Source organism: Geotrypetes seraphini, chromosome 3 (genome assembly GCF_902459505.1).
Source record: "Geotrypetes seraphini chromosome 3, aGeoSer1.1, whole genome shotgun sequence".
Lineage (NCBI taxonomy): Eukaryota > Metazoa > Chordata > Amphibia > Gymnophiona > Dermophiidae > Geotrypetes > Geotrypetes seraphini.
This window is the reverse complement of record NC_047086.1, coordinates 111,401,817-111,416,082: the sequence shown is the minus strand read 5'-3', so window position 1 is coordinate 111,416,082 and position 14,266 is coordinate 111,401,817. Positions and strand designations below refer to the sequence as shown.

Here is a 14,266-nt window from a genome sequence, read left to right as displayed (position 1 = left end):
TTTACTGCCAGCTAAAATTGGCACTTGTGGCATGTGCTTAGGAGCCACCCACTAGCTGCGGGCTTGGTGTGTGCCATCCACATGCTAAAAAATACATTTTATTCTTTGGCGCAGAGAAGCATCTTTGGGGGCAGAGAATAGGCATGCCCTGCACTAATCAGTGCGTGGGCATTGGCGTATGCTGACCAATTCGCACAGGATTAGCATGGGAGCCCTTAACATCTACTAAATAGGTGGTATTGAGGACTCATGCTAATGGCCATATGCTAATTTTGCAATTTGCACATGGCCATTAATAAGAAAATGGTATTGTCAGCCATCTTAGAGCTGCGCTAAAAAGAGTTCTCAGCATGTGGGAAACCCACATGCTAAAAAAAGCACAAGCCACTTTTTAGCACGGCTTAATAAAAGGACCCCTTTATGTGGTAAAACTATGGGCTAGATTCACTAAGGACACCGATCGTGTCCCGACCACTTTGCAACCCGATTTTCCTCTGACCCGATTCACTAACCTCATGGCCGATCATCCTCCAATGTACGCATGTAAATGAGGGGAAACGGCATGCAAAGTAGTAAGGACGCGATTCACTAAACAAATACAGGCACACCGACTAGGCTGGCTGATCCAAAAACAAGCAACTGCTGAGGACCAGTCGCTTGTGTATAAACCCTGCTCTCTGCCCCGATTCTCCTGCTCTGGCCGCCCTGCTCTTTGCCCCAACTCTCCTGCCCTTCCCCGCAGTTCAAGCCCATGGTTTTAACCTGCGGGTTTAAAGCGGGTTAAAACCATGGGCTCGCAAAAAAGTAAAAAACAAAAGTAGTAAAAGTTTTCTTTCCAGCTCTGCCGGGCACGCAGATGGTCTGCGCATGTGTTGGGATCGCTGGAGAGTGATCCATGCGGTCGGTTGGGAGCGTGATTCTGATCGCCCTCATTTGCATGAGGGCGCTTCGTGAATCAGCCCCCCGGCCACGGATCCGATCCAATCCGTGGCCTTAGTGAATCTAGCCCATAGTTGGGTAAGTACTGAATATTGCACATAACTGAGAGTTAGGCTGTTAGCTGGCTCTGCATTCCCAGAAATTCAGTACCAGTGGCTGGACATGGTATGGCATTGAAGTTCCAATTTTAGCACTTGTGGCGGTCAGCAAAACACTGAACGCTGCCAGCTGTACTATCAACCTCTTTCTTCATTGTTAAGAAGTTTAGATAAACTAAAGTGCCCTTTTATTAAAATACATTCAGATATCCTACAGTAGTTCCAGGACTGACATACACTACCCATACCCTAAAAATATACGGTAGATTTCTTTTTATGCCTTTAGCATGTTTGGAGGTGGAGAGTAGGTGTGTCCTGTGCTAATCAGCATTCGTTCATTGCTGCATGTTAACTGATTAGCACAGGATTAGGGTTACCAGATGTCTGGGGAAACCCGTACATGTCCTCATTTTAGAGGACTGTTTGGGTGCTCAGAGGGATTTCCCAAACCCAACAGTTTGTTTGGGTTTTGGAAGACTTGAGCTCATGGCGCGCCTGGAGGGCCTCTGCACATGCACAGATGTCAACATGATGACATATAATGGAGGCAGTGTATGCAAATCAAGTTTATAAGAACATAAGAATTGTCGCTACTGGGTCAGACCAGTGGTCCATCATGCCCAGCAGTCCGCTCACGTGGCGGCCCTTTGGTCAAAGACCAGCTCCCTAACTGAGACTAGGCCTACCAGCATACGTCCTTCTTCAGTAGGAACCTGTCTAACATTGTCTTGAATCCCTGGAGGGTGTTTTCCCCTATGACAGACTCCGAAAGAGCGTTCCAGTTTTCTACCATTCTCTGGGTGAAGAACTTCCTTACGTTTGTATGGAATCTATCCCCTTTCAACTTTAGAGAGTGCCCTCTCGTTCTCCCTACCTTGGAGAGGGTGAACAACCTGTCGTTATCTACTAAGTCTATCCCTTTCAGTACCTTGAATGTTTCGATCATGTCCCCTCTCAATCTCCTCTGTTCGAGGGAGAAGAGGCCCAGTTTCTCTATGCACATTCATTGTAGATATCTTGAAAACCTGACTGGCAGGGGCTGAGTTGAGAAATACTGTTCTAGATTAGCATGACTAAGCTCCTGTGCTAAATTGTGCATTACTGAAAAAACATAAGAACTACTGATCAGATGAAAACTCCATCAAGCCCAGTATCCCAAGAACTAGATAGTTTCTGTACTATTCACCGTCTATATCTCACTAGATCAAGCCTTAGGTCTAATGAGAGTCTTCAGAGAATTTTGTAAAACATCCAACCTTCCTTTTATATTTCAGGTAGCATTTTGCTTGTTGAAAAGGGCTTATTCTGTCGAAGGTCATTTGTATTGTATCAAACCAGTCAGTTCTGAGTTTATACCTTAGGCCTGGGGTGTCAAAGTCGGTCCTCGAGGGACACAATCCTGTCGGGTTTTCAGGATTTCCCCAATGAATATACACGAGATCTATGTGCATGCACTGCTTTCAATGCATAGTCATTGGGGAAATCCGGAAAACCCGACTGGTTTGTGGCCCTCGAGAACCGACTTTGACACCTGTGCCTTAGGCTATCGTTACTGATGCAGATAAAGATTTTGTCATTATAATCAATACTGTTGCTATTTGTCCTGAATAGGTAACGACTTATTTTTGCACACAACAGAAACTAAGGGCTCCTTTTACAAAGCTGCGCTAGGGCCTTAACATGTGGAATAGCGTGCGCTAAATTGCCGTGCGCACTAGCCGCTACCGCCGTCTTTTGAGTAGGCGGTAGATTTTCAGCGGTAAAAGGAGCCCTAAGTGATTTTGTGCACATTCAGAGAGTAATTTTGTTAAGCTTTTTTCACGTAAATGCCTGAAAGAAGATACACTGAAAACTTACTTTTATGAGATCTGCAAAAAGGCATTCGTGGAGGCATAATTTGGGCATAGCTGGGGTGAAGTTGCAGCATAAAGTATAAGTGGTTTGTGCACAGAGTCCATATACACAATTACCCCAGTCTTGAAGCAGGTTTAAATTCGTGCAAAAGGTTTTTTTTGTGCTACTAGGGTTCAGTTTATGAGTATATTTTATAAAGGCATATAGGGGTCCTTTTACAAAGGCGCGGTAGCGGTTCGACGCGCGGAATACTGCGCGTTAAACTGCCTGCCGTGCTAGTACCTAACGCCTCCATTGACGAGGCGTTAGGATTTTAGGCTGCCGCGGGGGTTAGCGCTTGATGAAATGTCTGACGCGCTAAGCCCCGTAGCGCGCCTTGATAAAAGGAGCCCATAGTTGACGAATGGAGCCCTTTTACTGAAGTACAGTAAATCTGGGTTTAACGTTTTTTAACATGGGATTTTCTTGCATGCTCAGAGTTAGTGCAGCCCTTATGATGGGATTTTTAAAAATATTTTATTGCTGATGCGTGCTAATATCTTTAGCACATGACACCTGCATAGAATTACCGCAGGAGTACTTGCCACCTCCTATTTAGGAGATGCTAGTTGCTCTGGTATCAGTTCTATGTTATCCAGTTAGCGTGCACTCATAACATGCTAGCTGAATAATGAGGGAATTCCCAGTCTCTATTTGCGACATGCCCCCTCTGAAAAACATTTTTACAATTTTGATAATATATTGGTTGGCATAAACAAACAGCAAAATATTGCAATATGCTTTAACATTATTCTGCAGTAGCCTGTTCCCAGGAAAAATACACAACAGACTTCATAAAAGGTTTCTAATACATACTCTCTCTCTTTTTTTTTTTTAAATCTTTATTCATTTTTAAAACTTTCAACAAGTGTAACAAAAGATACAATCATTTTATCATTTAATATACCATCAAATTTTAACTCACATCAAATAACACCCTCCCTTATACCCAATTGTTCTTAAGCATAAGAAATTATAAAATATTCCCTCCCCCCGGACGTGTATGAACAAAGGGAGAAAATAATATTCATTCTGTACAATATTTTATTAATGGCTCCCAAACATCCCTAAATTTCTTATAATACCCCTGCTGTATAGCTATTATCTGTTCCATTTTAAAGGTTTGGCATAACGAATTCCACCAAAAATTATAATTCAGCCGATTCCAATTTTTACAGTTTTCCATAATTTGTTGTATGGCAACCCCTGTCATGATGAGCAAAAGTATGTATTATGCGAAGATATTTGACTCTTGGCTCTCATGGACATACCAAATAATACAGTGTCATATGATAATGCCACTGGATTTTCCAGTAGATTATTTACTTGGCCTCAAATGGATTTCCAAAAACTAAGTATCAATGGACAATAGAATAGTGAATGATCAAATGTCCCAGCTTCGAGATTACAGTGCCAGCATCTATTCAACTTAGAGCTAATTTCTGTAAATGAACTGGGGTCCAGACTGCGCTATATAACAACAAAAAAACCCCCCAAGTTTGTCTCATAGATGCCGACGCTATACATCTCATCCTCCAAGCCCAAATTCGTGGCCATTGAGATGCAGTAATTTGATGCTTTATCTCAATGCTCCAAATGTCACGCAGACCAGTCTTTGAGTTCTTATTCAAAAATCCAGATATTAATTTATACCACTGAGCGGCCTGGTGTCCCAGGAAGTCCACCTGAAAACATAAGACCGGCAAACTATGCTGATTAATTAGATTTTTCCATTCAGGGAACCCCACCTGAATGGCCTGCTTCAGCTGCAACCATCTATAATTTTGTGATTTGTTAAGACCAAATTTGTGTTGCAATTATGAAAAGTCAAGCAGCTTACCATCTGATATAACATCATCCAAAGTACTTATACCTGCCTTCATCCAGTGTTTCCAGATGACCTTAAACCCACCAATTTGAATCTTGGAGTTCAGCCAGAGGGACTGACACATAGATTTATGGATTGGAATAGCTGTTAAATTATTTACAAATTTTAAAATTTGCCACGTGTCTAATAAAGTTATATTGTCCTTATACAATCTAGGAAACTTGATACTTAAAACGTGACCTAATCGCAGTGGAGACATGAGTTGCCATTCCAACCATAACTAGTCTGGGAGACTTTCCATGAGCTCAGGGTGGATCCAGTACATACCCTGACGCATAATATAGGCTTGATGGTACCTATAAAAGTTGGAAAAATTTACCCCACCCTCCGCAATTGATTTTTGTAGAGATACCAAGGCAATTCTTGCTGCCTTCCCCAGCCAAATAAATTTTGTCAGAATACTATTTAATTTCTTATAAAAGGACCCCTGAAAAAACAACGGTAACATTCTCATTTGGTAACAAACCACAGGCAGAATCATCATCTTAACTGTTTGGACTCTCCCCTAGCAAGACAGATGTAATGGGTTCCACTGCTCACACATTTCTGTGACCTTCAGCCATAAAGATTTTTCATTTACTTTCATCGTTTCTTCCAGGGTACTTTTTATCCAAATACTTAAATACTTTATACCCTCTTCCTTCCAAAGAAAGAGGAATGTATCAAATAATCCTTTTGTACAATATACATTTAGTGAAAGAACCTCTGATTTGCTCCAGTTTATTTTGTAACCAGAGAATTTTCCAAATCTATCAATCAGATCTAGTAAATTCGGAATGGTGGTTTCAGGATTCCTCAAATGAAACAATATTTCATTTGCATAAGCAGAGACCTTGTATTCCCGACCTGTATAAGGAATACCCTGTATCTCCTCTGCCTGCTGAATAGCCAATAACAAGGGTTCCAAAACAATGTCAAAAAGCAAAGGAGATAACGGACACCCTTGTCTAACTCCCCTTCTAAGACAAAAACGTTCAGAAAAATTATTAATGTATAATCTTGCATAAGGGGAACTATACAAGGTTTGAATCATTTGTATAAATCCAGAACCAATACCAAACCAATCCATTGCTTGATACATTCCACACGATCAAAAGCCTTCTCTGCATCCAAGGATTTTCACTCATCTGTTATATATTTATTTGTGAGCTATAACAGAGACACATCCAGTACAGAAGACTTTTGTCTTTTGAATGCTTCAATTGGCTTCCTGAAGAAACGATGAAATGTGACACGTCAAGGCCAAAGAATTGTATTTAACAAGATAAGTGCCATTTATTTTTGATGCTTTGTGCTATATTGCTATCTTGTAAAGTGGAAGATTACAATGATTGGGTGGTGAGGTTTTGGGGGGACTTTGTTCCCCTTTTTCCTCCATGTCTCTGAGCACAATCTTTCCACATATGAGAGTATGTATTAGAAACCTTTTATGAAGTTTTCTTGAATTTTGGTTACAGTGTTACATGAAAGCCTGTTGTGTATTTTTCCTGATTTAATTTTTCATGCTTCCTTTTGGAATTGTGTTTCCTCCCTTTCTATTTTTGACGTAGCCTGTTCCCAGGCAGTAACAGCCCATTAAGGGGCAAATTCTAGTTAGGTGGCAGTAGGGGCCCTTCTGCTGTCTAACTTAATCATTTTAATTGGTTCAGTCGACACAGTAATTGACTGCGATGAACAAAACCCAATTAAAAAGTTATTTTTTAAAAAAAATAGAGGTGTACTTAGCTGCCTCCAAAAATGGTGCTTTTGTCCGAACTAAAGAGCACCTATGGGTACCTATGGCCACTGCAGGTGTGGTTAACACTGGAAGTGTCCTTAGGCACCTCTTCAGATGTGATTCTCGTGGAAGGTAGGCATCAGAAATATAGGTCTTTAAAACCCTGGCCTACATTTCTGGCACCTACCTTTCATATAGACACGATTCTACAAGTGACGCCATTGTGTGATTAACGCGTGATCAGCAGCCATGTTGTAGGCAGCCGCCGATAATGGCATCATTTGTAGAATCCAGCCCTAAGGTCTTAGGGCTCCTTTCACTAAAGTGCGTTAGGGCCTTAACATATGGAATAGCGCGCACTAAATTGCCACGTGCTAGACCTTAATGCCAGCATTGAGCTGGCATTATTCTAGAAGCGTACCGCGTAGTGTAGCGCATGGTAATTTCGTGCGTGCGCTAAAGAAATTAGTAAAAGGAGCCCTTAATGCCCTTTATAAAAAAGGAACCCTAATATCACCTTTATGAAACAGGCATAAAATAAGTTCCCCCAATATTTAACTTTCGCAGTCAATAGTTTTTTAATGCACGGGCTGCTGTGGTTAAATATAAGTTGGATAGTTAGCACAAGTATCTAGATCAGGGGTGTCAAAGTCCCTCCTCGAGGGCCGCAATCCAGTTGGGTTTTCAGGATTTCCCCAATGAATATCCATTTGCATGCACTGCTTTCATTATATGCTAATAGATCTCAAGCATATTCATTGGGGAAATCTTGAAAACCCAACTGGATTGCGGCCCTCGAGGAGGGACTTTGACACCCCTGATCTAGATACTGACCTGCGTCACCATCTGATTAGCAGGAATATTCAAACCACTGATTGATAATGTTTTTGCATTCCTAACTTTTAATTCAGTAAGTGGGCAGAATACTCTGCTTATGGATAACCTTCAGCTCTGTCCCCAGATCTCTCTGGGTGCTATCTGGATAATGAGAATGTGGTCAGGGGAAATATTCAGTGGCACTGTCTGATTAATGCTTCTAAACATTTCCACTGGCTGACCTGCTAACCAGATAAATACCTTTAACTCTTGTGCTTTTTTTCTGGGTTGAGGGACACATAGCTACCTTATTAAAAAAAAATAAAAAAATTAGCCCCAGATTACCCAAATACAGAAAGAATAACTGAAATAAGGAACTTAAGTTGTAAAGAATAATATCACCGACAAAAAAATACGTACCCAGTAATTATATGTTGTTGTTTTTCTACTTTCTTCAAGGATGGCAGAAATAGTTTCATTGGACATCAACTTGGAGGAGTTTTGGAAGTACCAAACAGCAAGGACCTTAGAGTGAAGTCAGCCAGGGCCATTCAAATGACCTACTACCTCCAAACCTATGGCTCTGCTATGCAGGATCTCATTAGTGAGAAATGGGAGAGTGAATTCTGCAGACTGGTTTACAGAATACAGAAAGAACATACGAACATTCACTTGTATTCGTTAACTTCCTCCAGTCTGCTGAAGGACTTTCAGAAGACAATTTCTCTGTCTCAGAGTAAGATGCTGGTGAGCTTGGTGCTGATTCTGGTGACCGCCACTCTTTCTAGCTCCATGAAAGACTGTCTTCGAAGTAAGCCTTTTCTGGGACTTCTGGGAGTGCTTACCATCTGCATCTCCAGTGTCACTGCGACAGGGATATTTTTCATCATGGATGGAAAGTATAACTCCACTCTGCTAGGAATCCCTTTCTTCGCTATGGGTAATCATTTCTTTTCATAATAGTAGAATTAACTTTCCAAGAGAGAGTTGTAAAGGCCTTTCTAGGTAATTAAGCATGGCTTTTTACATTCAAAGAGATAAAGATATAGAAATAAAACAAAAACAAAGGAAATAAGGTAATACCTTTTTTATTGGATTAACTCAATGCATTTTATGATGAGTTGCAAAGAGAATCTTCCTATTTCTATCTTATTGTAATTTATCTTTTGCCAAACTTCCAACCAAAAGGAAAATGAAAGCATGAAGAATTTCAGCCCATTTAGAGCAATATTTACATTCATAAAATGGGGTGAGAAATCATTATTAAAAAAAAATTAGTTAGCTCAATATAGCAAATGAACATCTGGTGAATGACAAAAAAAAAGTCATAGTAATAATAACTGGATAAAGGAGAAAGAAAAAAAAGACAGCAAAATAAAGAATATATTTAAATGATATTAGAGCATCTCAAAAACACATATGGACCCGATATTGAACCACAGGAGGCAGCCTGGTTGCCTCCTGCAGTCAGTGGCGATCCATGAATATCTGGTGCAAAGATCGACAGCTCATATTTAGCCGGTCAAGCCGATTATCATTGGTTGGTCTCCTAAGGCTCTTTTAGGTGAGTCTATCTGATCATTTGCCATAGCTGGCCAGCTGATAAAAATCTGTGGTGACCAGCTATGTCACTCAGCATAGCTAGTCACTGAGCTAGCCGGCAAGTCTGATATTCAGTGTGAGATAGCTGGCTATATCCCGTGGATAGCTAGCTAGGAGCCATTCCAGGCCAGCTATATACCACTGAATATTGGGCACTTTGGGCACTTACCCCTCTTTTATAAAACTGTAGCATGCTTTTTAGCTCCGGCCACAGCGGTAACAGCTCTGATTCTTATAGAATTCCTATGTGCGTCGTTGCTGATACCACCACGGTTGGCATTGAAAACTGAGCTACAGTTTTGTAAAATGGGGTTAATGATCAGAAAAAGGTTTTCTATTTTTTAAAATTTATATAAGGAAGAGAAAAATGTATGGACTTGTAAAATTTATTAATTGATGATTTTCTAACTTTTTTCCTCAATTTTATTGTTACTTTAAATTTGTAAACTGCTGAGATGTCTTTTCAGGCCTTATTTGGTGGTATATCAAATGTTAATAAAGATAAGATAAAGGTAGATAAAGATATGTGACCATTTCTCAGGAAAAGGTGACCAAAATCACCAGGAAAAAAATGTGGTTTTAATTCTTTTAGAGGAAATACTTTAAAATGCAACAGCCCAAACCTTATCCTTTTATGTGAAAATATAAAAAAGTTACAGATGTTCAAACATGCAACTATTGCAGACTACTTATGTACCTAAGACATGAAAAACTGACCATTCTTAACGTTTTGGATCTGCTACTTTAGTCATCTTTTCCCAGAGACAGTCATACATATGTTTTCAGGCAGTTTGGGGCAATTCTATAAGGGGTCCTTTTACTAAAGTGTGGCAAGTGCTAGAACACCCTTATCCCATATTAGGAGTTTGATGTTCGCAGGGTGTTGGGGTTCCAGGGGTAGCAGGGGTTCAGGGGTATTGCCAGGAGGGAGTGAGCATCCTTCCTGCTGATTTGGGGGGTATTTGTTGGGGGGGGTATTTGTTGGGGGGGGGTCCCCTGCTGCAGCTGACTCAGCTGATCATGGCAGGGGAATTTTCCCCCTGATCAGCTGTTTCGGCAAGCCTCCCCAAAGCTGTGGCATTTTAGTAACCTTCCTCTGGACCGACTCCATCCTTTTTATATCTTACTGAAGGTGTGGCCTCCAGAATTGTACACAATATTATAAATGAGGTCTTACTAAAGTCTTATACAGGGGCATCAATACCTCCTTTTTCCTACTGGCCATACCTCTCCCTATACAACCTAGCATCCTTTTGCTGTCACCTTTTCAACCTGTATGACCACCTTAAGATCATCACATACAATCACACCCAAGTCCCGCTCTTCTGTCGTGCATATAAGTTCTTCACCTCTAAACTGTACTATTCCCTTGGATTTTTGCAGCCCAAATGCATGACCTTGCATTTCTTAGCATTAAATTTTAGCTGCCAAATTTCAGACTACGGTATTCTTCAAGTTTCGGCAGGAGGGAGAGTGTGGTGCAGTGGTTAAAGCTATAGCCTCAGTACCCTGGGGTTATGGGTTCAAACCCACGCTGCTCCTTGTGATCCTGGGCAAGTCACTTAATCCCCCCATTGCTCCAGGTACATTAGATAGATTGTGAGCCCACTGGGACAGACAGGGAAAAATGCTTGAGTTCCTGAATAAACTCATGTAAATCATTCTGAGCTCTTCTGTGAGAACATTATAGAAAATTGAATGAATAAATAAATAAAGAGCTATCTCCCATCTTTGTCAGAACCATTGGAGATGGCTCAAAAAGAGAGATACTATTCATCCATAGTGAACTCAGAACTTAAGAACATAAGCAATTCCTTCGCTGGGTCAGACCTAAGGTCCATCGTGCCCAGCAGTCCGCTCATGCGGCGGCCCAACAGGTCCAGGACCTGTGCAGTGATCTGCTATCTATACCCCTCTATCCCCTTTTTCAACAGGAAATTGTCCAATCCTTTCTTGAACCCCAGTACCGTACTCTGCCCTATTACGCCCTCTGGAAGCGCATTCCAGGTGTCCACCACACGTTGGGTAAAGAAGAACTTCCTAGTATTCGTTTTGAATCTGTCCCCTTTCAACTTTTCCGAATGCCTTCTTGTTCTTTTATTATTCGAAAGTTTGAAGAATCTGTCCTTCTCTACTCTCTCTATGCCCTTCATGATCTTGTAAGTCTCTATCATTTCCCCTCTAAGTCTCCTCTTCTCCAGGGAAAAGAGACCCAGTTTCTCCAATCTCTCAGCGTATGAAAGGTTTTCCATCCCTTTTATCAAACTAACTAAGAGCCTGCTCTTTCTGGGAAGTCCACCCATCTTTCTCTCCCGTAAACTTGTAGAGAGAAGGTTTTGCAGTTCTCTTGTGATTCAGCTCTTTCCGTTCAGTATATGCATATCATTTATTCCCATATGCTTATTCCTTTCATTGAATTAATTCCCTCAAAATGTACCCATTCTTCCTTGAGCCTGCCTGTTTCTCTCCATTTGCATGCCGGCAGAGCTGTGAGACCCTTTTTTTTTTCCTGCAACATAACAATATTCAATCAATTCTTGTGCAGCTTTTACCAAAGCAAGCAAAGCTGACAGTTGAGAATTTCCCCATTCACCTCAGAAAAGAATAAACCCATTTGTGTTTATAAAAGCCCATTAGCAAGATTTCTTCTCTCTCCGTATTCTCAATAGAAACCCACCCATATGTAATAAAAGAGCAAGTTTCAAGCATCATTTTTGTCTTTATTCACGACAATATCTTCATCTAAACAAAAATTATGGAGACAGAAGCATTATTTTTCATGTAACTTCATATATGCTGTGAAAACCATAAACATTTATGTCATTTCAATAAATAAATGTTTATCTTTCTTGAAGCTGTCAAAGAGCTTGGGTATCCTTTGCCATTTTTGCTTTTGGGGGAGAGGGCCTTTAACTCGTGGAGTGCTGCTTAATAGGAGCACATTTCTAGATGTCCCCAATAGAAGGTGTAAATCATGACATTAATCTTTTTAGGCATAGTTGTGAATTCCCCTTCTAAAATGGGGAGCACACATTCATTTTTTTAGGTCTACCCTTGTCTTGCCTAGACCACTACCAGACAATACCCTTGTGCTATCTGCACTTTAGTTTTAGAGTTTTAGGCGTGTACATCTCAGCTTTGTAAATCAGGTTTTGGACATTTATGCAAAATAAACATCTAAATGTCAGTCTATGAAGTTCCAAACCAGCTTTTCTAAAATAAGCACCTTAAATATCAAAGAGGCATATAGGGGGAATAGTCTGAGCATTGTATGGAAGGGTTAAAAGTCTATTCATGCACATGTATGATTCAATATTTGAACTTCAAAGATTTATGGCTGCTCCCTTGCACTGAAGGGGAGAGTTTGGAAAAGTGGTTAAAGCTACAGCGACAGCACTCTGAAGTTGTGGGTTTAAACCCATGCTGTTTCCTGTTTCCATAAAGGTGGGACTTGCAGAGGGAAGACCCCCCGATGTCAGCAGCCTGTAATGATCGCTGCCGCTGACGAGTCTCCAAAGTGGAACTCAGGGTGCGGCCGGGTGCAGGTGGAAGGAAGAGGGCCTGACGCAGGACTCATAGGTGAGGGAGAGAGAGAATGAGAGATGGGAGGGAAACAAAAGGAAATATGTCATACCAGGCTGGGCCAGAGTGGAGGGAGGGTGTAAAGATGCTGGTTACAGGGTGCAGTAACTAAGGAATGGTGGGGGGAGGATAAGCTGAAAATGGAGACAGTAACATAGAGAAAAGAAGGTGCAAGCAGGAAGTATAAGGATAGAGATATAGAAAGGAAATGCTGAAAGGGGGTAGATGGATTTATAGAAGGAGGAAATGCTGAGAGAGGCTAGAATGGCATACAGAGGGGAATAATACTGAAATGGAGAATTGATGGGGATACAGGTGGGGCAAAGCTAAAAAGGGGGAGAGAATATAGGGACATGGAGAGGGAGCAATGCTGAAGGGAGATAGTGCTGAAAAAGAGGAAGTGAAAAAGAGACAGAAGTAATGCTGAAAAAAGGGGGGAGGGAAGATAAGAATATTGAAAGGACAAATGGTGAACATGGGGGAAAGACAAGGACAGGGACAAATGAAGATTCTGAAAAGGAGGTGAGATGGATACACAGAAGGATGATGCTGGAAAAGAGGTAGAATGGTAACACTGTCAGTGTCAAGCCTTCAAGTCTTCACAATTAGAGAATGACACGGTGGCGATTTACCCGCGGCCACCGCGTTTAGCTGCGGGTAACCCGCAGAAACGGGGAACGAAAACTAGCAGTCGCTGCGGGGACAGGGACAAGGCCATTCACCGCCCCGTGGAGCGGTGAATGGTCTTGTCCCCGCAGTGAGGCATGAAGGATCGTGCGGTCCCCGCAGCCCACACCCGCCTGCCCAATCGATCCTAGTGATTAGCCAGCTCTCTCCCTTCTCCTCACCTTAGTTTGTAGGTTTTCTTTTTCAGCGACCCACACGCTATCAAAGAGCCGCGCACCCGCTGCTGCTCAGTTTTGATCTTCTACTCTGACGCAACCGGAAACAGGAAGTTGCAACAGAGCAGAAGATTAAACACTGAGCAGCCGCGCATGCGCGGCTCTTTGGGAAAGCATGCAGGTCGCCGAAAAAGAAAACCTACAAACTAAGATGAGGAGAAGGGAGAGAGCTGGCTAAACACTAGGATCGATTGGGCAGGCGGGTGGGGGCTGCGGGGACCATGCGATCGCCCATGTTCCCGGCTCAAACTGGAAGGAGGGAGTGAAAGGGAAAAGGATTCTGCGTCAAGGGGATGAAGACGGAAAGAAAAACCCACAGCAGGAAAGAAAGGGAAGGACAGGCAGGTGAGCCAGATGCTAGAAGCAGGGGGGGGGGGGAAGAAAGAGGGAAAAAAGCTAGATGGGGTTGAAAAGAAGAGACACACTGGTATGGAAGAGGAAGATAGGGGAAATCTGGACACAGGAAGGTAACAGAAAGAGGGGAAATTATGTGCATGGGGCATAGGGACAGAGACATAAAGGGGACATGCCATGGGGATGGTATATGGACACGGGGGGGGGCAATGGCAGATACATAGGGGAGATATTAGAAATGGGGAAAATAGGAGCACAGAAGCAAGATGGTTTGTGGGGATGGGACAGGGACCGAGCTCACAGGCTCCAGTGGCTTGCACAAATTACATTGTAACGTGCCATGAAAATAAGAGGGAGGAAGGTAGATAGATAGGCCACGTGAGAGGAGCTGAAGGGTGGTAGAAAGGAACAGATGGTAAAGGAGGGAGGGAAGGGTGGTAATGGAAAGGAATAGGACAGACATTGAAGGAGGGTG

At 42.1% G+C, this 14,266-nt stretch overlaps 1 protein-coding gene across 2 annotated transcripts in view; it reads left to right on the top strand.

Moving 5' to 3' along the window:
- The window catches only part of PTCHD4 (patched domain containing 4), an 86,755-nt gene that overhangs the window by 37,442 nt on the left and 35,047 nt on the right, over positions 1 to 14,266 (top strand). For both annotated transcript variants that reach the window (XM_033938678.1, XM_033938679.1), the window contains exon 2: positions 7,811 to 8,291. In XM_033938678.1, coding sequence (XP_033794569.1) covers positions 7,811 to 8,291 — 481 coding nt within the window. The remainder of the gene's footprint in view (positions 1 to 7,810; positions 8,292 to 14,266) is intronic.